Here is a 26,780-nt window from a genome sequence, read left to right on the forward strand (position 1 = left end):
CTGTCTCTGCATGTCCCTTTTAAGTTGGAAGTAATGTTTAAATCATTAGATCTAGAAGTTTTGGTGCTATTCATTTTGTGGATATGCAAAAGGTCCATCAGAGTGGGATCCAAGGATTCGTTGTATGCCAGGCATAAATCACATCTCAACAGTCTGTCAGAAACAGAGTACAGAGATAGGACTTTGAGGTGATCTGTATAGAGCATTGTGTTTATACTCTGTATTCTTTTTGTGAGGAATGTGTGTGGATGTTTCAGTTGTTGCATGTGCCTGGTCAAGTACCTATGGAATGCAGCATTAAACTCCATGCTGGGTCTGCTGACGGCTGAGTACAGTGGCACAATGACTTCCCTTGACCTAAAATCCGTGCCATTGCTTATATGTCGAGTGACTTAGAATGATTTTCTTATAACCTTAGGCACATGTTGTTCGAAAGCCAGGTTACTATCTACATGAGTCCCCCAAATCCCTGACTACTGTTTTTACTTTTAGGGATGTTTTACCAGTGGGATAGTTTCCCTGGACGTCCGACTTCCAAAAAGGTTATATTATGCATTTCTTGGCATTAAGTGTTAAACCATGGTTTTTGCAGCAGTCATTTTTCTGTGTTAGACCTTTCTTGTAAGATGTTAGTGTCTTGGGGGAGTTTCAGTAATTGCTCCTAGCTTGCGGTCATCTGCAAACTTGGTTGTCCAGAGGGCTTTGACTTAAAAAAAATAGATGCCAAAGATTAACAGACCCAGCACAGAGCCTTGGGGGGGGGGGGCTGCACTAGTTACCAGCCTCTTTGTAGAGGTGGTCTGTCCAGTCCTAACTTCCCAAGTCCTGCCTGTGAGTCAGCTGGTTGTCCAGTGAGTTACATAGGGGATCTGTGCCTAATTCCATGAATTTGTTTACAGTGGTCAAATGGAGTATATTATCAAATGTCTTCGCTTGGACAAGGAAAGCAGTATGCACTGTTTTGCCGTTATCCATTCCCTTGGTTACTTTCTCAAAGTCTACCAGATTCAGTAGGCTGGACCTGCCTTTGATGAAACCAAACAGGGTTGGTCCAATGTCAGAATATTTCTTTCCATGGCTTTGCATATGAGATCAGTCAGACTAATGGGTTTGTAATTTCTGGGATCCATTGATAGTCCGCCTTTCTGTATTGGGATGACTGTTGCAGTCTTCCATTCACATGGCATGAAGCCTGTGTGGAGCCTATGGTTGAATAGCAACAACAGTGGCCTTGATAGGTCATATGTCTGGATAAGGAGGAGGCTTTCTGGGATATTATCAGGATTCGCTGAAGCTGTTTTTTAGCTTTAGAGAGTGCATCTAATACTTGACTCCGTACTGATAGTTGGGGGAATTATGTTAGATAGTATTTCCTGGTGTGCGGTTGGGGGCTGAGATGGGGGTAAATATGGAGTTGAATTTGGGGTGGGGGGGTAAAGTTGGAATTGAATTTATCAGCCAGAAGATTTGGTGTATGTCCCATTTCTACGAACATGATGAAATTTACCAACAGTTTGTCGCACTGTTGTGTGCTAATGTTGAGGTTTCGGTCATGGTTAAAGAAAGACTTATAGTTGTCCTTGGGCTGGGATGTTATATTTACCTCAGACTTTGTTTTGTTGGACTTAATTTGTCCTCTTAGTTACCTACTCAGTCTGATGAGAGAGTTTTTATTTTTTTGGTGTTACATTTCCTAATTTTAACTGACTTTTTTCTTTTGGCGTCCAGCATGGTTTCTTTTTTGAGTTACTTACTTCCAGTAGGTACAGCAGCCTTTATGCAGTCATTGACATGGTTGTACAGAGCATCTTTGAGTAATTCTGCATAAGCTGCTGTGTTATTTGGGTTTGGAGGGGCTTGAAATGTTGACAGGTTATCAATTAATAGAATGTAGTTTGCCTTGGAGTAGTTTTGCTGGAGATACAGAATTGATTATGGCTTCTGTCATTTATGCCTGACATCTTATGAAGCCTCCTCTCTTCTCTGAACCCCTTATGAAACAGTTTCTGAAGGGTGTCCTTCACCTCAGGCCTCCCAGGCAAGTTCCTTCTTCTCCTTGGGTATAAATATTGTCTTGGAAAAGCTTACCCCTGCCTACCTTTGAACCTGCAGCCACTGCTGACATCAAATTTCTGTCTTGGAAAGCTGCCTTTCTCATGGCCATTACTTCAGCTTGAAGGATCTCAGAATTCCAAGCCCTAATATGCATCAAGTCTTTCTTGATGTTGCAGCCTGGTAGGGTCACACACAGGGCACACCCTCCATTTATGTGAAAGCTGGTCACTGAAGTATTTCTAAGTCAGTCTGTCCATCTTCCTGCCTTCTTTCCACATCCCCAAAACAGGGGAGAACATATTCTTCACTCCTTGGATGTTCACAGATGGCTCAGATGTTATCTTAACAAAACCAAGAACTTTAAAAAAACAAACTACCTTTTTGTTGCTTGCAACGAGATAAGGAAGCCTTTAATCAAGTAATTAATTTCCAAATGGATTTCTAGCTGTACTTCCTTTTGCTACAGACACTATGGTAAACCGGTCCCAGACGCATATCAGGACACATTCTACCAGGGCTACTGCTGCTACTAAAGCCTTCCTTAGGGGTGTCCCATCCGAAGTTATAATGAAAGCTAATAACTTCATCTTCTGTCCACACCTTCACCATGCACTACAATCTTCTTGTTTTCTCCAAGACTAGGGCATGGTTTGCCTCTGCTTTCTGTAGGTCTTTCTAACTTCAGCATAGCTTCATAGGTGTTTACTAGTCTAATGACCACAAGGGCCTTTTTAAGCCTAGCCATGCATCTCAAATCTCTGACAAGTTCTGCTACCCTTGATAAGTGTAAGCATGGGTCTGGGAGATCAACCATTTACAGGTTATCTGTGTACATTGGAGACATAGGTGCCAAACCAGGGATGATTTTCTGGTTTCCCATCCAATTGTCCAAGTTGTACTTGAATTGGGTTAGGGAAGAACTCTGCTTCACATGGATGGGGAGCCTGTTCCATAGACGGGGTAGTCTCTGGGATACATACCTCTCTCTCCAGCAGGTCCTATTTATATCACAGGCAAGGTTTAAGTCTTTAGAATAGGTAATTCTGATGCTGTTTGTTTTGCAGATATGCAGGAGATTCATCAGAGTGGAATGCCCTGTATGCCAGGCATAGATCTCCCCTCAAAAGCCTGTAGGAGCATAATCAGTTTGTAACCACCTGCATCTGTACTTTAAGATTCTTCCCATACAGTTATTACTGGAACAGTGAAATGTACTGAACATAGTACAGTTATGTCTACTTTACCATTCATGTAGATGTTCCAGTGACTTCTCTGTTGCAACAGTCTTTCCCTTCCCCTTCTCTCTTTGTCCTTTATAGTTGGGGTTGCCATTCCCTTCCTCTAGAGATCTGCTCCTTTTCTTTAGTTCTGGTTTTCCAGCTTCCTTCTTCTGGGGCTGAGTGGGGGCAGTTTAATGGGCATAGAGCATGGCAACTCTTTCAGGGGGGTGGAGAAAGATCTGATAACATGGCATGGGCCAGTGACCCTTATACCCAGATATCCTAATGTCAGGTCCAGGGTGGTGTTCAGACCAGGAGGAAGGGAAAAATCTGTAGTATTAGAGCTGGCTAAAGTCTACAACAGCAGGGATATCCCATATAGTTATTACTGCAACAATGAAGACACTCAGACATCTACATTTATGGTAAGTGGATGCAGCTATACTTTTCTTGAAACATCACTGCAGTGCATTTTCCCTTGGGTGTAGTCTCTGAACATGACCATAAACTAGAAGTCCTTTTGGGTTGTTTTGCAGAGGACAGCCTTTAAAGTGTGGCCAGCTCTGTGTGTACACTGCTGGTCATTTCTGTACACTTGAACTTTTTTGTGTCTACTTAGTGTTGGCTGATTTTTATGAATCTCTTGTTCTGTTCATTCTGGTGAAATATTGCTGATATAAGGATTTGGTTGTAATCTGGTTGAATAAATTTAATTTTATGCAGAGAAAAATTCTGGTCATTCCCGTCTTTGGAAAGAGACCAGGAAATCATGATTCTGACCTCTTGGGTAACGGTGCAAATTATAGGCCAGGCTTGGAACCTGCTGATCATCTAGGAGTGATGGCATCCACAGTCTTTATGCTTTAGTATCCACACCTGAATATGTTGCTGTTAGAGTCACAAAGAGCTTATGAATCTTCCTATAGTATAATTATCTATGTTGCTGTTCTTTTAGAATAGTGCAAAGTTCTTAACTGTCTTCTGGTGGTTCCTCTGATTCCTACAACCAGACCAGTCACAGGTCCTAAAGATGGATGCTTTGCTGATGGATTGGGGAAGCTCGCCTTGGTTCTTATGTAGTTCAGTGCTTGTAGTCCCCCTGGGAAGGTGTTTCCTTGTTGACTAGCTGGAAATTCGGGTAGCATTTCTGACCAAGAAGCCTTTGGGGACAGACTTGATCCAGAGCTTCTATTCACTTGTTCAGACTGTCTTCCAAATGGAATCTAAGCAAGGGGCATACATTCATACCACAGTGAGCCAAAGGAAGAAGCCTCACTTTTTCTGCAGTTCATATTGCAGGGTTGTGACCAAGAACCTCAGAATGCAAAGAGCTGAGGCACTTGCTAAAGTATTTATATACATATTTGATTCCTGTTAAGTGTAGCTTCATATATTGATAAAAGCATATTTTAATAACAGTAGTGTATAAGTGCCTGTTTTGCACATTATCACACTTGCCTGTGCAGATCTTGGAGTCCTTATAGTAAGGAAGTCAAGTTTTAATCAGCAATTGGTTAGCTCTTGTGATAAAGCAGTTTACATGTTAGTCTATGTCGTCATCAGAGTTCTTCATCCTGTTAAGAATTCCAATGTCAGGCTAGTCCAAGAGTAATTAACATTGTTTGGGCATCACATAAGAAGAAATGTTGGTAAAAAGTCATAATTTACAAACAGTTTAGCTGATAAAACTGATTATGATAAAGGAAGGCTTGTCTCATTATTTACTCTTTAAGGTGAGGGAAGTCTAGGCCAGATAGAACAACTGGCCATAAAGCTATTAATGGTACTTATTTTACAGAACAGTGTAAATAGTATTTAAAGCACTCATATCCATGCATAGCTGTATTTCCCTGTACAACGTAGTGCAGAGGGTGTGGTTAATAACCTGAGTGTCTATTTGTCTGAAATCCCTGTTTGAAATAAAGCAAGTTTCTACCTCAGGCATTGTGCACATTAATTGTTGTCTCTGTTTCACCTGTGCTTTCTTTTTTTTTTCTTTTTGACATGGTACAGATTTGGAGCATGAAACAAGATACGTGTGTACATGATCTTCAAGCTCACAGTAAGGAAATATACACAATCAAATGGAGTCCCACTGGCCAAGGTTCAAACAATCCAAATGGTAACGTCACGTTAGCAAGGTAAGCACAGACTTTACATTATGTTTATAAGTTGGAAAACTACATTCTGTTAGTGTTTTTATTTGCATTTTACCCAAACTGTAGAATGTGCTGGAATTTTAACAAACTATAGAATTTGTTAACAAATAAATACATTTTCAGGTACCTCTTCCTTGGGAGAGAACACTTCTTGTACATTAAAATGACGCAGCAGCAAAATTGATCTGCATATTCAGTATAAAAAAAAAAACTATTACGGTATAATGCAATGCATATCTCCTTCAGGGACATGCTTAGGATCATTAACCTCTTTGTAGATCACCCTGAATTTCCTTTGCCTTCTCCTCAGAATTGTCTTAAAACTCCACCCTAGAACTAAAAAAATATGTTTTTTTTTACAGTCTGTCTATGTTTCCAGACCTATTTTAACACCTCAAAATCACTCGTGCTTTATTTGTATTTTTAGCATGTCCACAACTTGGCTACCAATGGGGCTTGATATAGCAATGTGATCATCTTCTGCTTCAACCCTTTCTCTTTCCCATAAAGCATTTCAAGTCTTCTTTCTATGATTCGTGCCAGACATAAGGAAGTCACTGAGAATTCCCATGCCATTGACATATAATGGGAAATGTGTGTCTCACTGTTAGTTTGTATTCCTTCTGCAAGAGGGCTGCTTCTTTTCTTTTGCTAATCACCCTCATTTATGTTTTGCTCAGAGCTTCTTTTACACTATACTTTGAAGTTGTCTAGCTTCAATCACAGAAGTAGCTAAATTGGAGGCCTTTGTTCTAGGTGTTCTTTTGTAGTCCAACATGAATTGACAGTCCCCTCCCCCAACACTACTGCAAAGGTGTTAAAACTGTCACTGCAACAGTCAGCTCAGAATTGAAAGGAAGGGACGTCCAGTCTAAATTTCTTCCCCTCTGCCTGCAGTAAGAGTAGGGTTGCCACCTTTTCAAATGCCCAAAGTGAGACTTTTTTTTTGTACAAACGTCAGATTTTGCAAGGCAAAACATACCCACAGCCAGTACAAAGGACAGAACTTCACTGTTTTGCCTACATAAATGCTTATTCTTGTAGCATTTTAGTTGCTTGTTCTGTTTCTTATAATATTTAGGTGTTTCAGAAACAGAATAACTGTTTTATGCAACTATTACATTAAATATAGGAAATATGTTTGTCCTAATATGTCAGGACATTTGCCATTTTTTTCAATTTTTATGCAGGAAACAACTGGTCAAAGAGGGACTGTCCCTCGCAAAGTGGGACAGGTGGTAGCCCTAAGTAAGAGTTATGTATTTATTTAATCATTTTGCCAGCAGTAGAAAGAAATGTTTATATAAACACTTTCAATTTAATTTTTGCAAGCAAGTTTCAGAAAATTCTTGGATTATTTCATTGTGTTTTATTACTAGTAACTTTTGATTAAACCCAATTTCTGTATACAAGCCATTATTACGTAACTTATTTTTGCGTGCCCATTTCTTTTTGAGATAGTTATCTTGTGACATGCTGTTTTGCTAATTTCCTAGCATTCTACTCATCTCCACATTTCTAAAATTACAGCAAAACAGTAATGTGCAAACCTGACTTCATGATACTGGCTCAGTAAAAGAATGTACTGAAATCTCACTCTAGTCTACAGTCCATGTATTGAAACACTTTTTGGGGGGGTCTGGGTGGTCCCCTTACTGAATATTTTAGGGAGTAAAGTATCACTTGCATTACGCATACTCCACGCTGCTTTGTATGGAATAGTCAGAGACTCAGATGTGCAGCTATTCAGGATATGCAACATACTAGCTTTGGCTGGGAAAATATTTTGTAAAGGAGAAAGGGGTTAGTTTGTTTTTCTGTTTTAAAAAATGTAGTAAAATGTAGAGTCAGTGCATGACTGCATACCTTACAAACAACTCATTCAAACAAAAACAAAGTAATAGTGGGAGGACCCCACAGCAAATGAGAATAGTAAATGTATGTGCACGTACAGTAAAGGAGAAATTAACACAAGGAAGCACCTTGTGTCGAGGGCGGTACCCTCATGATTGAAAGGTAAGAGGTATGAGGGATGTTTTAATCTGTCAGTGTACGAATGTATGAGAGAAAGCAAAAGAGAAAAAAATAAGTTAAAATTTATAGATAAAGTTAAAACAAGTTCATGAGCCCACCGCATGATTGGGAAGTAGACTGTAAACTGTGAAAACAAATTCATGAGCCCACACCATGACTGAGACATACCCTATACAACAAGTTCGTGTGCCCACAGCATTATTGGGATGTACCAAATCAAATGCAGCAAGTGCTCTTACACTGGCAAGCTTTAAGACTTTGAGTCTTTATATCACTGTACAGAGTTTCAGGAAAAATGTAGAAAGGTTATTGAGGATAAGCGGTTAACTTTACAAATCAGGCAGCTGGAAAACCCAAGCGGTCGAGGCAGAAGCAGAGGGAGGGGTAGAGAAATTGCTAGAGCATTTAGCAAAAGTGCTAGCCGAGGGGAACAAGGTGCAGTTTGGTTGCCAACCAGGAGCTGACAGTGACCCTCTTCATCTAACACATCTTGCTTCAGTTGTGGACCAACCACGAGCTGGCAGTGACCCACTGGGCTTCATCTAACAGATCTTGCTTCAGTTGTGGACCAACCATGAGCTGGCAGTGACCCTCGGGCTTCATCTAACACATCTTGCTTCAGTTGTGGAGAAGCAGCACATTGGAAAGGGGAATCCCCCACATAGGCAAATGCAGAGAGTCCAAGATACCTAGACTGAATGGCAACCAAATTAAAATAATGCAGATTTTACAAGACCACCACCTTAGATTGGAGGGAGTCAAGAAGCTCCATACTGACTAGGTCAAGCAAATAAAACAAAAGCAAATTTTAACCCTTTACTGCTAGTCGATCAAAATGGACTCTACGTTAAGATCAAAATAAATGAAAAGAAAAGCACCTTTTCCGGTGGACACTGGAGCCACTAGGTCAGTGTTAAAAATTACTTCAGATAGTCAGATACAAGTATCAGAGTATATAGTAAAGGCAGTCTGAGTCGCAAATACTACGGTTACATATCCTGTTTTGGAACCCATCCCCATTTCTTTTGGTCTGATCGAAGAAAAGCATTCTTTTCTTTTGAGTACAACTGTACCAGTAAATCTGCTAGGAAGAGATTTGTTATGCAAACTGGGTTCTACTATTTACTGTTCCCCAGAAGTGTTGTTTGAAAATGTTCTGACAGAATCAGATGGGGAAGTTTTGGCAGTTTTAGCAGAAGGTGAGGAACACCCTGTTACAAGCATACACAGATGGAGAGTTACTACAGCAGGTACCCGCCAACTTGTAGGCAAAGCATGCAAATAAACTAGATATACTGAAGTCAGCAGAACCAGTAAAAATAAAATTAGACCCATCAAAACCTCTCCCTAGAGTGCCACAATATCCACTAAAGCCCGAAGCAGAGCAGGGAATCAAGCCTGTAATTCTGTCTCTGATACAGCAAGGAATAATAATATCAGCTAAAAGCCCTTATAGCACTTCTATTTTTTTTCCCGTTAAAAAGGCAGGAAAGGATACTTATAAATATGTACAAGACTTAACACCTGTAAATAAATGAGTATTGCCTACTTTTCCTGTTGATCCAAATCCACCACCAATACTGCGTTTCATACCACCTACAGCTAGTTAGTATTCTGGCATACATTTATGTTCTGCATTCTTTTCTATATCTGTTCAACCTGATAGTCACTTTCTGTTTGCTTTTACTTATCAGGGACAGCAATGTACCTCTACACAGTTGCCGCAAGGATATACTGAATATCCTTCATTATTTTCTCAAAGTCAGGAAAAAAAGATTTGGAGAATGTGACGTTTCCCGGTGGGATTGCATTAGTACAATACGTAGATGGTTTACTAATAGCATCAAATTTCTTTCAGCAATGTCAGCAGGATACCTTGCATTATCAGAGTATCCTTGCTGAAAAGGAACGCAAAGTGTCTAGAGAAAAAACTACAATTGTGGCCACCTCAGGTACATTATCCTGGTCATTTAATATCACAGGGTAGCAGGCTAGTGTTACCATCTCGTGTTCATGCAATATCTAAGGCCCCACATCAGACTAGTCTGTGACAGCTTAGGTCTTTCTTATGTAAGACAGGATACTACAGACAGTGAATTCCTAACTATGCAGAAATTTCAGCACCTTTGACAAATCTTTTAAAGCAGCATACACCACAGACTTTCCTTTGCAATAGTGAAGAGAAAAATGTGTTTAATAATTTTAAACAAGCTTTAGCTACTGCCCCATCTTTAGGATTACCAGACTATGATAAGACTTTGATTTTATTCTGTCATAAAAGAAATGGATTTGCTTAACGTGTACTTGCACAAAGACATGGGGACAGCTATCGTCCATTAGCTTATTACTGCATGGAACTTGATTCTGTTGTAAAAGGTTTTCCACCCAGTTTAAGGGCAGTTGCTGCTGCCGCCATTCTGCTTAATCTAGCAGAATCGCTGTTGCTCGGGCAAGATCTCACAGTAGCTGTCCCTCATTCTGTATCATCACTTTTGCTTAAAATGAAAACTCAACCACTGTCGACTGCACATCTAACTCGACTGGAACTTAGACTTCTTTCTGATCCATCTATTTCTATGATTCACTGTCCTGTTCTAAACCCTGCATCTCTGTTGCCTACTGCTGATGATGGTGAAGCGCATGATTGTGTGTGTGTGTGTAACTAACTATTTGCTTTCTCCTAGGAAGGTCTTCAAGGATACTCCTATACATATGCTGACCTGAACTTGTTAGTGGATGGCTCATGTGGAAGAAATCAAATAGGCCAATTGACTGTGGAAATAGCCATCTGCACCGAAGAGACAATATTGTTGCAACAAAGATTAGTGGGTGTTCACTGCTCAGATAGCTGTGTTATTAGCTTTGCAAAACATCTGTGAGTTAGCCAAAGACAAGGTGGCCAATATTTGTACAGACAGCCATTATGCTTTTGGGATGATGCATGATTTTGGGCAACTTTGGAAAGAGAGAGGGCTTTTGAACCCTTCAGGAAAACAAATTAAAAATTCAGGGTACATAAAATCATTGTTAAATGCACTTCTGCAATCTAAGAGGCTGTCTGTAATCAGATGTCCACATCAAAAAAGGCCAGTATGTTGTTAAAAAGGTAGCAATTTAACACACCAAGGTGCTAAACAAGCAGTAGTTTGTTTCAAAAATCTGTTTGTTAATGATAACAAACTGCAACAGTAATGATGCGTTTGATTTTGAAATGTTGCCATGCTTTCCAGCTGAAGTATCACAGGGAGAAGTTCAAAGGTGGCTCAATGATGGATGTAGAAAATCCTCTGACGCCATATGGCCACATCCGGTTGGCTGACTGGTGGTGCCTGCCTCTTTCCTACCTTACCTGGTAAGGGTATATCAACTAAATGCCCTTACATGTAACACAGCTTTATTTAATCAAATTACCTGAAGTTGGTATGCTCCTGATGTCACCTCTTTGATACTTCAATATTGTGGGATATGTCAAGAGTATAATGTAAGTAAAAATGCCAACATTAAGGCTGCATGTTTACCTCTATCCTGGGGAACTTTTGTTAACATGCAGCTGGACTTCATTCAGATGCCTAGGACAAATAATTTACAATTTATTGTGTTGGTGGTGTGTATGTTCTCAGCAAGGGTGGACGATTACCCCTGTCGCAAATCTGGTGCATTAACAGTAGTTAAAAAAAACTTCTGTATGCTTTTATACCAAGATTAGGTATATCATGCAATATCAATACTGAGAAGGGAACACATTTTAATAACTCTTTCCTTAAGGGATTGTGCATACCTTTTAATACTAACTCGAGTCTGCACTGCACCAACCATCCACAGTCATCTGGATTAGTGCAAATGGTAAACAGAACCATTAGGAATAAAATTTCAAAGATTTGTGCTCAAACATACTTAGTGGCCCGCAGGCCTACCCTTAGCATTAATGAGTATGAGGATCTCACTAAATACCACCAGGGACTTGAGTCCATATGAAATATTACTGTGGAGGCCCATGCCCTTTCCACCCACCTCTAGTGGGAAATGCCGAATTAACCTTGTCAGATGATGCCATGATTTCATATTGTAAGAACTTGTTTCATATTTTGCAGTAATATCATCAAGTAGTAAGAGCAGCATTACCAAATCCTCCTGACCAGCCCTGTTATCAACTACAGCCGGGTGATTGGGTTTATGTAAAAATTTTCCTGGAGAAGAACGGCCGCAGCCCGAGGTGGAAAGGTCCTTTCCTGGTACGTGTTAAAAACCTTGACTGTTGTTCGCTGTGTAGGACTACCAACATGGATCCATTCATCTCATTGCAAGAAGGCCATGCCATGTGGGGACACCAAATGATTCATTGCAGCCAATAGAGAGAGATCGAGGTGCGACAGATAAATCATCTGCCCAGTGACAAAGTCAAGGTCAGTAGCACTCCATGATGAATCTAGTGACAACAGGTACCCTTGCTTGGTTTCTGCTGCTGTTTCCTTGTATAAACTGGTTGAGAGAAAACAGTTTCTTCCTGGTCCTGCAGCAATATGTCAAAAATTTAAACACAAACTGCTGGATATATCCACATTTACCTCATCATTCTGAGGCAGGGATTCCTATGATTCCCATCCCTGCATCACAAGTGTCATTTGAAAAGGACCTTAATGACATTAGTCTAACCTGGCATAATGTAACTGATTTTTCAAAGGGTTGTGTCTCTTCAACTTGCAACCACACACCATGGAGACACGTGGTATGCGAGAAATGAGACTGTACCAGTGTCAAAAAGCAAATGTAATGACAGCAGGCATGCAAGTGTGGTAGACTCTTTGCACTTAAAAAGTTATGACTGATGGAGTGACATGGGCGTGATGAATGACCGTTACTACATCTGTGGTGATCGTGCCTACTCCTGGTTGCCTACAAATTTGTCTGAATATTGCTTTGTAGGCTATATTACTCCTCCTATTTAACATTTTGAAAACCCACCATCAGGTAGACAATCCACTGGGCCGAGCCAAGTATTTTCAGATGTTCATCGTGTTACCCTGCTGCAGTCATCACACTTGGGTTATTCTGCTGTCAGGCGGTCCCGCAGTCGGCCGGAATTCCAAAGTCTTGGTCCGGCGTCGGTTGCTGTCACTTCTTCCCTGACGTCAGTGCGCCAGGGGTATAAATAATGCATCTGATGCCATTTTCTTCAGTCTTTCTTGCCGCGTGGTGCCCGAAGCAGAAGCAATTCGCAAGTGCCGGTCAGCCGACTCCTGAGATTTTCGAAGTCGAATTTCAGATCCGAAGTCTTCAATAAAGCTAAGTACCCCGTTGGGGAAACTTTTCTTGCCTCAGACCAATGTCAGAAAAAGTTAACAATTGTATTTCTTGTGGGAAGCAAATACCTCATAAGGATTTTCATTCTTACTGCATACCTTGCCTAGGCCCAGACCACGACGTCACTGGTTGTCATTTTTGTGCTAGGTTTAATAAGCGTACTATAAAAAGACGCTTTGATTTCGCACGACACTACTTCGGTAGAAAATTTAACTACACTATGCCATTGGAGCAACCGACTACTGGCGTGCACAAAAAATGCAAGGACAGGCAGCCTAGACCCAGGCCAGACTCCGAGGCCTCGGCTGGTCCGGTCTCCGGTTCACCGGTCTTCAGTGAGGCTCCGACGCAGCCCCTGACTACTGCAGTTGTGGAACCCGAGACCGCTTCGGAGCTTTTGGCGGAGAGTACTAGGCCAACGCAGCCATTTTGTTTAGCCCCTACTGACGACATTGCCGATAAGATGTCGGTGCTGCAGAAACACCTTCGGTTTCTGAAGGCGTCTTCAGACCGACGATGCTCACCATAAAAACGTATCCTAAGACTAAGACTCCTATTAAACCTAAAAAGACTGCACTTCAGTCTCCAGTTCAAGGCCCCATGCCTAAGAAACAGATGCTTAAAATGGCTGAAGATTTGATCTCTTTAATCAGGGGTTCCCAGCCCCCACCCGACAAAAGGCCTAGACAAGAGGAAGATTATGCCTCCTCTGAACAAGTGTCTATTTCCTCAGGCTCCTCTGAGGACCAAGATTACTCCTTCTCCCCTTATGAAGATTCTGATGCTGAGGATTCTATTCCCTCAGCTTCTCCTCCTGAAGACTACTCCTTTGGGGAAACTTTACACACTATGAGGGAACATTTTCACTGGGAAGGTCAGGACTACTCTGACTCAAAGAAAAGGCTCAGAGAGTTTATTTTACTCCCCCAGCACAGACCTCTTGCCATCCCCCCAGTTTTAGACATTGTGGATGATGTTTACTTAGAATCCAGTTTGAACCCAGATTCTCTGCCTCCTGCTCCAGCCAAACCTGACAGATACTATAGAGTGCCTGACTCCCACAAATTCCTTTATAAAAGCCCTGTTGCTGATCCAGAGACCATCTCCCAGGGTCCCAAAGGGGCTAAGGCTTCTATGGCAAAAAATCCTGTACCCTCTGAAAGGGACTCCAGAGCACTAGACAGGTGGGGTAAAAAGGTTTACACCTCAGCCACTCTAGCTATGAGGACACTAAATTGCCAATTTCACATGCTAAAATATCAGCAATTTCTTATGTCTCAGTTAAAACAAAAAATGAGCACACTCCCTCAGCAGTCTGAATTGAAAGAAATGCAGGATCTGTTACATGCAACTGAACAGGTGGGCAAACATACTTTACAATGTGGTTTTGATTCTTTGGAGGCTTCCTGCAGAGCAGCTGTCACTGGGTCTGTTATACGTAGGCATGCTTGGTTAAAGGAACAAACTCTGCCTGATCATGTTAAAGCAAAGCTTCTAGATGCTCCCTTACAGCAAGATGTTCTTTTTGGAGTTAAAGCAGAAGAAGTCTTGAAGAAAATGGAGGATAAGGCAAAATCTATGCAGACAGTCAAAGATTTTCTACAGGTGCAGCCCCCTCGCTTCAGCAGAAATTGGTCAACAAAAAATTGGTCCTTTCCAGCTACTGACAGACCACAGAGGGGAAAATACAGACGTCCAAGAGGCAGAGGGCAACCACAAGCCCAGTATAAACCTCGACAATGGGGCACTGCAACACAGAAGGGAGGAGAAGACAGGTCCCAAACTACCAGGAGGCAAACTCAATGACTTGCACCTCATCTGGTCAAGCAACACTCTCTTGGCAGCCCCCTTGGGAGGAAAACTCGCACTTTTTTCAGACACCTGGCACATTGTCACAAAGGACAAATGGGTCCTAGACATAATTTCACGAGGATACAGATTCCATTTTCACACCTTGCCAGTGAAAAGAGGAATGCCAAACCTGCCACCAAATCAATGGGCAGAGGCACAAAAACAAATTACAGCTCTCATGGACATGAGAGCCATTCAACTGGTACCTACTCCAGAGCAAGGCCAAGGATTTTACTCAAGACTGTTTCTAGTTCCCAGAAAGGACAATGCCTGGAGACCAATTCTGGACCTTTCAATTCTAAACACTTTCTTACAAGTACCCAAATTCAAGATGCTAACACTACAGCAGCTTCTTCCCATGTTGGGCAAGAAAGAATGGCTAGTAACGTTGGACCTCAAGGAGGCATACCTGCATGTCCCTATCAGACAAAGTTGCAGAAGATACCTCAGTTTTATTGCAGGTTCAACCCACTACCAATTCTCTGCACTGCCCTTTGGCTTATCTACTGCGCCCAGGGTCTTCACAAAATGCCTGGCACCAGTAATTGCATACTGCAGACAAAGAGGAATTAAAATATACCCATACCCTGGACTGCCTCATCCAAGCAGAAAGCAAGGACAAACTCTTACAACATCTGGCATTTGTAAAACATCTTCTAAGTTGCCCGGGGTACACAGTAAACGAAAAGAAATCAAAACTAGTACCCTCACAAACCATGACATTCCTGGGTGCCAGCTTGAATACAGTGGCCCAGAAGGCTTATCTGATGCCAGACAAACAACTGCAACTGACTATATATTTCAAAACAATGGCAACAAAGACCCAACTACCTGCAAGAAAAATTCTGCAGGCCTTGGGCTTCATGGCATCTTGCATACTACTAATACCATTTGCAAAGCTGCATATGAGGAAATTACAGTGGTACCTAAAAAGCGTATGGTCTCAACACAGCCACAGCTTGGACACAATGATATCTCTCATTCCCTGCCTACAGCAGGAATTTCTATGGTGGTCACAGGCATGTCACCTCAACAAGGGTCAGTCTTTCACCTTGTCCCCAGCCAGGCAAACTATGACAACAGATGCATCGGACTACGCCTGGGGGGCACACATGGCAGGACAGTGCGTTCAAGGTGTATGGACTGCAGATCAAAGGAATTTGCACATCAATCAAAAAGAGATGCTAGCTGTACAGAAAGCTCTGACAGCCTTCAAGAATCTATTACATCCAGGACAACTTACAATAAGGACAGACAACACCACAGTAATGTGGTACATAAACAAACAAGGGGGTACACACTCCTACCCTCTATGCAGGCAAGCAATGACCTTGTGGAACACAGCTCTGGCTTACCAAGTTCAGTTACAAGCTCAATTCCTGCCAGGAAAAAAGAACACATTGGCAGACGACCTCAGCAGAAACATCATGAACCCCCACGAGTGGAAACTGGATCCACAAGTATTTGCAATGATAACTCAAAACTGGGGCCTTCCAGACATAGACCTGCTTGCTAGCCCTCTAAACTATCAACTGACAAAAGTTTGTACAAGGGCACTTCACCATCAAGCTTGGAAAGTGGACGCACTCTCATTCAGTTGGAAAAACCTGACAGTATATGCCTTTCCTCACAAAGGTACTTCTGAAAGTCAGAAAGGAGAGACCACGACTGATACTCATAGCCCCAGACTGGCCACGCCAGCACTGGTACCCACTATTGAGGAATATGGCCCAGGGCCCACCTTGGATTTTACCACAAATTGCACATTTGCTCACACAGTAAAACAATCAGATTCTTCACAGCCAGCTCAAAACCTTAAATCTGGCTGCATGGCAAATCACCTAAGCATCCAGCCAGCTCCTCTTTCCCAAGCTGTTATGGATGTTATTCTGGAAGCTAGGAGGCCCAGCACCAGGAAGGCCTATTTGGATAAATGGAAAAGGTTTTGCACCTGGAACCAAGCTAAAGGACAAAACACACTTCAGCCTCACATGCCTCAGATTCTACAGTACCTAACTGAGATGTTGCACAAAGGACTTTCTTTTTCTTCCGTTAAAATCCATGCATCAGCTATTTCAGTCCACTACAACACGGATCCACCCTTATTTTCGCATCCACTTCTAAGGCAGTTCCTCAGAGGGGCAAAAAACATTAGGCCCCCCAGGAGAGCACCTACACCAACATGGGACCTCAATTTTGTTCTGAAAAAACTTACGCTACCTCCCTTTCAACCAGCTTTCTCTGCAGATCTACAGTTTCTATCATGGAAGACTGCCCTGCTACTAGCAATAACTTCAGCTAGAAGAGTCTCAGAGCTGCAGGCACTAATGGCAGTGGAACCTTTCCTCATTTTCCATCAAGACAGAGTTTCTCTACAAACTAATCCTTCCTTCATGCCTAAGGTGATTTCCAGTGTGGCTTTAAATCAAACCATCCACTTACCCACCTTCTTCCCAAATCCACAGAACAAAGGAGAAAGACTCCTGCATTCCTTGGACATTCACAGGCAACTTCGTTACTACTTGGATAAAACTAAAGCTTTCAGAAAATCTGACCAGCTCTTTGTATCCTATGCTACAGCTTCACAAGGGAAGGCCATATCAAAACAAACCATTTCCAAATGGATAGGGCATTGCATTCATTTTTGCTATACCCATCATGGAAAACCAGTTCCTGCTACCATTAGGCCCCACTCTACCAGGGCAACAGCTACATCTACAGCCTTCCTCAGGGGGGTTCCTACCAAAGAGATTTTGGAAGCTGCAACTTGGGAGTTCAGTACACACCTTTACCAAACACTATCACTTACCACTTTACTCTAAGACTAGAGCTGGCTTCGCCACTGCAGTTCTGCAGGGCCTTCTAGCCTCCTCTAACCCTCTATAACTCCTCCACCCATCCTTAGCTTTGGGATTCTACCCAAGTGTGATGACTGCAGCAGGGTAACACAATGAACATAGTACAGTTTTGTACCTACCGTAAATGTAGATGTTCGAGTGTTCACCTTGCTGCAGTCCAGGTTACCCTCCCTCCATCCCCTCTGATCTAACTGGCTAAAGTCTCTACATTACCTCCCTGATGTATTTGCTTATAGCTGGAGGGATTTAGTGTTTGTGCAGAAATTACTTAATTTGGTACTAATTACTGACCACCTTTTTGGGGGCACCTGACATCTGGGGCAAGAAAAACTGAAGAAAATGGCGTCTGATGCATTATTTATACCCCTGGCGCACTGATGTCAGGGAAGAAGCGACAACAACCGACGCCGGACCAAGACTTTGGAATTCCGGCCGACTGCGGGACCGCCTGACGGCAGGATAACCCAAGTGTGATGACTGCAGCAGGGTGAACACTCGAACATCTACATTTATGGTAGGTACAAAACTGTACTTTTTTAATCCTGGGCATGGAGTGCAAAGGACAATGCTTGAAATTACCATGCTTGCTCAGAATCTACAGTAGGTAGCCAACAAACCTTCACCTAACATCAGGATAGCAAATCGAGACATGACTGAAATGCGAACTGTGATGTTACAGAATCGAATGGCACTTGATGGCGCTTGCTGCAAAAGGGGGGGTCATGTGCCCGCATAGAGAGTCAGTGCTGGTCATATATTAGTGACTGTCAAGATGAACAGGAAAAACTGGCAAACATGGTGTGTGCCCTTACGGAATATTAAACATCTTGCACAAAGTTCTACATAATGCAGCTTGAGATCCATAAGCATACTTCATAGCACTGCCCTCTTTGTTAAAATTTGTGTATACCCTACACATTACTTTCGAATATCAAAGTAATGTATTACATTACACATACCCCTTTGCCATCAACTTTGTGGCAGCTGCATAATCTTATACTCTCTCACACTGTGCATCAGACAGTGTATGGTCACACAAGTTAAAATGTGTCAAGGGTACCAGCCATCATCATCTGCACAGGTGAAAGCAAGCACACTACACAATGACTTGGACTATAAGCACCGTTAGGAGTGTATAACTTTTACACAGGATTTTGAACAATGTGATGCCTGTGGAATGTGACAGTCATCAAAAAGTGGAGAAAATATGGGACAACAGTGACATTGCAAAGAACCGAATGTCCCTCCAAAATTGATGAAAAGACAAGGGGAAAACTGGTCAGGGTGGCTGCCAAGAGACCTACAGCAACACTGAAGGAGCTGCAGGACTTTCTGTCAAGTACTGGTTTGTACTATATGAGACAACAGTCTCCCGTATTCTCCATATATCTGGACTATGGAATAGGGTTGAAAGACAAAAGCCTTTTCTTACACAGAAAAACATCCAGGCCTGGTTAAAATTGGCAAAACAATACATCAAGTTACCCAAAAGCATGTGGGAAAATGTGTTGTAGTCTGATGAGACCAAGGTTGAAACTTTTGGGTAGGTTTGGCACAAAAACAACAGTTTGCATCACCCAAAGAAGACCATCCCCACGGTGGAGCATGGTTGTGGCAGTATCATGCTTTGGAGTTGCTTTTCTTCAGCTGGAACTGGGGCTTTAGTCAAGGTGGAGGGAATACTGAAAAGTTCCAAATACCAGTCAGTTTTGGCCCAAAACCTTCAGGCATCTGCTATAAAGCTGAAGAAGAGGAATTTCACCTTTCAACAAGACAATGACCCCAAGCATACACCCAAATCAAAAAAAGATTGGCTTCACCAGAAGATAATTAAAGATTTGTAATGGCCCAGCCAGAGCCCAGACCTAACTCCAATAGAAAAACTGTGGGGTGACCTGAAGAGAGCTGTGGGAAATACACATCTAAAAGTTATCACAGCTACAAACACCCCTGTAAGACCCATGACATCCAGACTTCCTCCTCACGTATACTGCAGTAATGCCAAACACAACCCAAAATGCCAGGTTATGGTTTATTAACTACTCATCAGTAGATTGTGTCCATAAATGGTATAGAGAGACACTGACACATAGGTTCTTGCCCTTTGTTTAATGCCATGCAGTAGTTAGTTGGCACATCCAGAAGGAGCACAAACATTCCGGAAGGTGTACTCAGCAGCATGGTTGAATGGTGTACCACCACTTTCATGCACTCCTACCTGTTGAAGTCTGATCCTAAATCAGTGTCTTCCAGAGTGACATCATCAGACCACAACCATATGCGAAAGTAGGCTAACAAATTTCTCTAAAGCCAAATACAGGCTGTAAAGCAAATGGAAGTAGTAGCTTTCTAGGTCTTGTCCACACTGATGCCAAGGACATGTACACTGGCATATACACCAGGGGCACTGCATATACATCCGTACAAGTCTTATGAGTTAGATATTCATGATAGGACCAAATCCAGACAGTAAAAACAAAACAAAAGCATCAAACAAGCATGAACGTCGAACAGCAACATAAACAACTGAAATCAACTGAGAACAGAATTGCTGTCTAAGGGCAATAATGAACAAACCCACCTTTGGAAAGACACCTTTCCAAGGTGGATCAAGCAAAAAAAACATCCACCATAGTCATCTGAAGTGAACAAGTCAACATTATCATCCATAACTCCAGAGAGGGCTAAAGGCACAGTAGTGGATGTGGTGCCACATGTGCTTTACTGGTGTAAATGAACAGCTTGATTGCAGACAGGTCCTCTGACAACTCCCACACCGCTGTCCCCACCACATATACTCCAAAACATTCCTACCGCCATCTCCTCATCTGGTATCATACAACAGCAGGTCTTCACAGATGCCTTCAAGGGCAAGTACAGCCTACACTGGTGCCGGTTAACCTGCCAGTCCCCGTTATGAATGGTTTACACCATGAGTTAGCAGCAACATTAGCTACTCTGCCCAGCCACTGCCTAAGCTCTGGTTTGGACTAGGTCTGAATTAAAATGAGTTGTCCTCATTCACTTGCACAGTGGTGGTGCTTCAATAACCCTGTGAATTCCAGAACCTCCTTTTACTCACTACAGTAGATTACATAAAGCTGCTCTACATTTTGGGTCTTTTACTTCAATGGTGTGTGTCTATTCATAAAAGATATAGCTTCCACTTACTCATGAATCCTGTTCCTAATTTTCACATTCATTTGTTTCATTGCTATGCCACAATTGTCTGGCCTATCTGATTTACCTTCACCTTGTACGTGGTGACAGCTGTATTTGTGTGATACCTCCGTTGGGTATCATTTCTGACTTGTCTTTATTGTGTCGTGACCTCACCACAGTTCCAGCATGAACAATGTCCATTCTTTTTAATTCGGTGTCCATTCTTCATATCCTCCTTCCTTTTGCTGATTTTTGCCTCACTTACTCATTCTGGAAAAATCCTATGTTCTTGGGTATCATTCGCCTAATACCTGCCCCTTTATACCACTACCAGGTTTGGAAGCCTACTTGCCTTTGTTCTCAGCTGGAAAAGTCCTTCACCTTCTGTCTCCCCTGGCTTGTGTCACTTCTACTTTTAGTTCTTTTTCAACCACTTGCATTGAACATGGTCCTGTACTCTCTACTATCTTTCGGATCATTGCATCCTTTTGTGTATTTATAATGGCCGTTTGATTTCAGTCGGAAAATGTGTCATCATAATGTCACTCTCCAACCATTTTCTCCGGCCCCCCCCCCCCCCCACAAGTTCTCCAACTGTCAACCTCTTCAACAGTGATTGCTTCACCCCTGTTTGCTCAAATTAGGGTTGTGTCTTGCTTGCTCTCTATGTTTGTGTGTGTGTGTGTATATATATATATATATATATATGTATATATATATATATATGTATATATATGTATATATGTATATATATATATATATGTATATATATATATATGTATATATATATATATATATATATATATATATATATATATATATGTATATATATATATATATATATATATGTGTATATATATATATATATATATATATATATATATATACACACACACACACACATAAAGATATATGGATCTACTTTTCTTCATCGAAATCACACTTGTTCGAAAAAGAAAAGTAGATCTCCACTTTAACGAAATTGCACTTTCACTGAAGTACAGTCACCAGATCCCTATCCGAAACAAAAAACACACAAAAAAATCTTTTGTAGGGGGGGCAAGCCCCCTGCCCCCCCCCACCCCCCCTACATTACTATTTTCCCTCTGAGATCGCACTACAGTGGGGAAAAGGGAATATTCCCTTATCCTCAGTGTACCACAATCTCAGCACTAGTTTGCTTAGTTGTACATCAACCCTAAACATTGATGTACAACTAAGATTACATGCAAACTGCATGTTTTTTAACTACTTTTTTGGGGGGGGGGGGTTCTTATTTTTATCTTCACTGAAAGTGCATTTTCGACAAAATGCACTTTCGCGGAAGTGCACTCACAAATTTACGTTTACTATATATCTATATCTCTATATATATATATATATATATATATATACACACACACACACACATATATATATATATCTATATATATATATATAAATGTATATATATATATATATATATATATACACACACACACACATATATATATATATATATATATATATATATATATATATATATATATATAAAATGTGTATATATATATATATATATATATATATATATATATATATATATACACACACACACACACACACACACGCACACGCACACACTCTGTTGGGCTGCAGATTGATTAGCTGACTAAGGGAGAGAATGAACATCTACTGCCATACTTTTTAATAGGAGTCTAGAGTGTTGACTTTACTTCAAGACAAGAGTTTATGTTAGTGCTTAGGAATATATGCTCAAACTACTGCCGGGATTGTTGGGAAAAATAATTTGTGTTGGTGTCATGGAAGTGCTTGTGCATACATGGTCAAACTACTGACAGTATCTCTAGGGCAAATGAGTCATTTATATGTCAGTATAGTGCTTGTGCATACATGGACAAACAACTGAAAGGGTGATTGTGGAAATTATTCTTGAATGTGTCAACGAAGTGCCTGTGCATACATGTGCAAACGACTGAAGTGATCGCTGGTGAAATGATTCCTGTGTGTGTCACCAAGGAGCGTATGAAGTGGTCAGACTGCAGAACTGGATGGTGGGGAAAATTTATTTAGTAGTATTGTATAACTGGATAAGGAGCAAGTCAGGGTCAGCTGTCTGGTTCCCGGATCCACCGTATCACACATGCACTCACGTCTCTCAAAAACAGGCACTGTTATGACTCTGTCAGAGTCCATGTTAGTGTCAATGACTTGACACATACCTGCCTGGATTATATGATGAGAGACACAACTGAGGTCTCAGACTCCATGTGTCAGGCAAATATACGTCCCAAACCGTAAGCAGTATTTTACCTTCAAGTAGGATGATGCCTCAGTACAAACCAAAAATGATGGACTTCAATACTTGGCTTAGTTTCTGGTGTCATTTTAAGGGGATAAAGTATCTGTCAGCCTGGGATGACATGACTGACCATCCTCGATGGTTTGCCAGAGATCGTCTTCATCTGTCACCCATGGGATTTCCTCTAATTGCCGAGGCTATTGCTACCCTTGTAGTGCCTTTTTACGCAGTGTCTCAAGGATATAATTCCTGATGTAAAAACAACCTCAAGGTTATGCTGCTAATGCTAGGAGTCTTAACATGAAACTGCACTCAATGGACATTTGTGCAGTCACAGACACTATGTTCGCGCCTGTGGAGAGAACACCAGCCATACTGGGCTTCACCTCCTTCCACACGTTCTGAACACAAAGTGAAGGCATGAAAACTGCAGGAGGTGGTGTTGCATGATTCTTTACAGATAAATACACCTCCAGATTGGTGCAATAGTAGAACTGCCTCAAGATAGTTCAGGTGCAATTAAGTGTTTGTAGGACACCTATTCAAGTAAATGGCAGATACAGGACCGCCTTCATGAATCCAGACACCCACTCTGTCTATTGGGATGTATTGATTCCATCAAGATGCATCTAAACAGGCTGTTGGGCAGCATTAATTAGCCATCCATTGACTGGTTCAATTACTTGTTGTATTCACTTGCCCAAAAGGCAGTCACTCGAAGCACTCCTCAAAATGGAGAACATCGACATTTGTGCTGTAACAGATACCTGGTTTAAAGCAGCATAAAGCACCCCTGTGCTACCAGGCTATATCTCATTCCACACCTTTCGGCCAGGAAACATGGACCAAAGCTGCAAAGGTGGTGGTGTCTCCATTTTCATAAAGGATATGCACACCTCTAGACTAGGAGCCCAGCATAACACATTGGAGATGCTTGCTGTACAACTAACATTGGGTAAGATGGCGATCCAGGTCATAGCCTGCTATTGGTCCCCAACCATGTTCCTAGACTCTCACTCCACATTCCTAAACACCCTGGAATCTGTCAAGTTCCAACCCAACACTCTCATACTAGGAGACTTCAACTACCCTTCCATCAACTGGGAAAACTACTCAAGCACCAGTACACTGGCCCAACGCTTCCTGGAATTAGTCAATTGCAATGCCCTAGACCAGCTCATTCTGACCCCCACTGGAGGAAGCAACATCCCACACTTGGTTATTACTAAATTGGGCAACCGTTGCTCTACACCAGTAGTCAATGCCTCCCTGGTCAGATCTGACCATAAACTAATCACCATGGAAATCCACATCTCATCCACATACTCCGAAAAAGTAAACACCTTGAAAATCTTCTCTAGAGTTGACTTTGGGCTCCTAAAAACAGAGCTGACTAACTTCCCGGCACCCATGCCAGTACAAGACTGCAGAATCCTACACCAGTGCACTGTACGAACATCTACATAAATCTATGGAACTAGCCATACCCAGCAGAACCAAGACAATCTCCACCAAAAAAGGCAGTTAATCTGGTGGTCCCCTGACATTAATAAACTGTACAATAGAGAAGGAAGAAACTGTTTCAGAAAAAGGTGAAGTCCCAAGACCGGAAAAACTCCCTTATTAGCCTCAACAAAAAGTTGAGATCCCTCATGAAATCCTCTAAAGCCAGATATGCAGGCAGAATTGCAGCAGACACTGAAAGCAATCACAAAGCCTTCTACAGTTATATGAAGAACCTCCACATCAATACCCAGATTTGCTCTGAGGCACTGCATAATGGTACCTCTTATACTGAGCCAACAGATATTGCCAACATACTGGCTGACAGATTGTGCCAACTATACCCCCCCCCCAAAGGACCAATCACAATACCGGTAGAATGCCAGGCACCCAGCATTACCGCAGCACAGGTTAAAGTTGCATTGTCCAAGGCCAAGAATACCGCTTCAGTGGGACCCAATAATATCCCTGGCTGTGTTCTACATGAACTGCAAAGTGAACTGGCACCACATTTGTGTGCCCTGTTCAGTCACAGCCTCACCTCAGGCTGTGTCACTACCGAATGGTGCACTGCTACAGTCATCCCTCTCCATAAAGGGGGAGCAACTACAGACCCTGGGAATTATCACCCCATTAGCCTAATGAGTCTGATATGTAAAGCTATGGAGTGCATCATCATGGACCTGATTAACAAAGATATAGGAAATCTCCAAACTCTAGACCCCACACAATTTGGCTTTGTGAAAGGGAGATCATGCCTGCTCAACCTGGTTGACTTATTTGAGTCAGTCAACAAGGCTGTGGATGAAGGTAAGGCAGTGCATACAGCCTACCTCGATCTGGCCAAGGACTTTGATACCATTCCTCACTCTGGAATTATTGATAAACTCACCAGACCAAGCATCAACACCTATATCACTAGGTGGGTTGCAAAATAGCTCACAGATAGAACACACAGTGTGAAAGTAGTAGACTCAAAGTCAGACTGCCGACCAGTCATGGGTGTAGTCCCAGAGGAATCGGTCCTGGGTCCCCTCCTAGTTGGCATCTACTTCTCCGAAGTCCAGGCCAACACAGAGATTCTGGTTGACCAAGTTTGCACATGACTCCAAGTGATGCAGACATCCTACAGAAAGACCTCACTGAGAGCAATGACTGGTGTTGAAACCATGGCCTTAAGCTTAATACCGAAAAACATGCCGTCATCCCCGGTGGTAAAAACTCAGTTCCCACTAATTACAACATTGATGGGAGCCCACTGGGGTTGCAGGTTGACAGCAGCCTGTCCTTGTCACTGTGGTCAGAAAGTCCTTCTATGTGGCATATCTCATTACCAAGGGTTTTGCATCCAGGAATAAAGAGCTTATCATCTCTTTCTACTATTCTCTCATTAGACCAACCATTGAGTATAATGCCCCATTTGGCATGTACCTCACTAGACAGCTGTAACAGCTGGAGAGACACAGAAGTACCTCACGAAGAGGATCTTAGGCATTAATCACATGTCCTACATGGACAGAGTCAAAACACTCCAGCTATTGTCTGTCTCTTATCGCCTAGAGGCGATCTTTGCCTGACTTACAAAGCCATGTCTGACCCAGCTCTGTTAGAAATGCTACGTCTAAAGAAATCCCAATCCCTCCACACTGCAAACAAAGTACAAGATAAAACTAAAGGTTCTGTGGTTGACAAACTTTACTTATGACTGAAAACTGCATGCAATCCATTAATCTCCAAATAATGTCAACATCCTACATGATGGTTTAACACAAATGATTGGTGCCAAAGTCATGTTCTGAAAGTCATTGCAAAAAAATGTATTGTCCATTTCTCTGTGTTACGTTCATGCTAACTACCACAACAATGACACCCTAAGTGTGCACTCACAGCAACCTTACCTTTGATCACTTGTGTCCACCGCGGTAAGAAGGGCATTCTATATTGCTCACCTCACAAGTAAGGGCATTGCATCCATAAAAAACAAGTTATATCTGAAAAGTACTCTTCCCTCATCAGGTCAATAAGTCAGTACAACACCCCTTTTGGTATGTACCAGAATAAGCACCTGCATGAATTCATGAGACTACAAAGGTTTATCAGATGGAAAAGTCAAGCTTTTCAGCTTGTGTCTGCTGTGGAGCATCTGAACTCACTGTCTGTTTAGTCTGTCTCATACAGACTACTCAGATGATCTATGCCTTGCATATAAAGCAATCTTTGACCCTGCTTTATTGCAATTGCTGCATATCCAGCACTGGAATAGTATACAGGTTACTTGCTGTAAAGAACTTAACCTGGTCGGTGACATTAATAGAACCTGAGGAAGGGACAGATTTGT

At 41.9% G+C, this 26,780-nt stretch overlaps 1 protein-coding gene across 7 annotated transcripts in view; it reads left to right on the forward strand.

Moving 5' to 3' along the window:
- The window catches only part of TBL1X (transducin beta like 1 X-linked), a 2,018,721-nt gene that overhangs the window by 1,823,627 nt on the left and 168,314 nt on the right, over nt 1-26,780 (forward strand). For 6 of the 7 annotated variants that reach the window (XM_044072565.1, XM_044072563.1, XM_044072566.1 and 3 more), the window contains one exon: nt 5,289-5,416. In XM_044072565.1, the coding sequence (XP_043928500.1) occupies nt 5,289-5,416 (128 nt within the window). Of the gene's footprint in view, nt 1-5,288; nt 5,421-26,780 lie in introns of those variants that run through there. The other variant, XM_044072569.1, reaches the window with a different exon arrangement.

This window comes from Protopterus annectens, chromosome 5.part0 (genome assembly GCF_019279795.1).
Source record: "Protopterus annectens isolate FY-2018-M chromosome 5.part0, PAN1.0, whole genome shotgun sequence".
Lineage (NCBI taxonomy): Eukaryota > Metazoa > Chordata > Ceratodontiformes > Protopteridae > Protopterus > Protopterus annectens.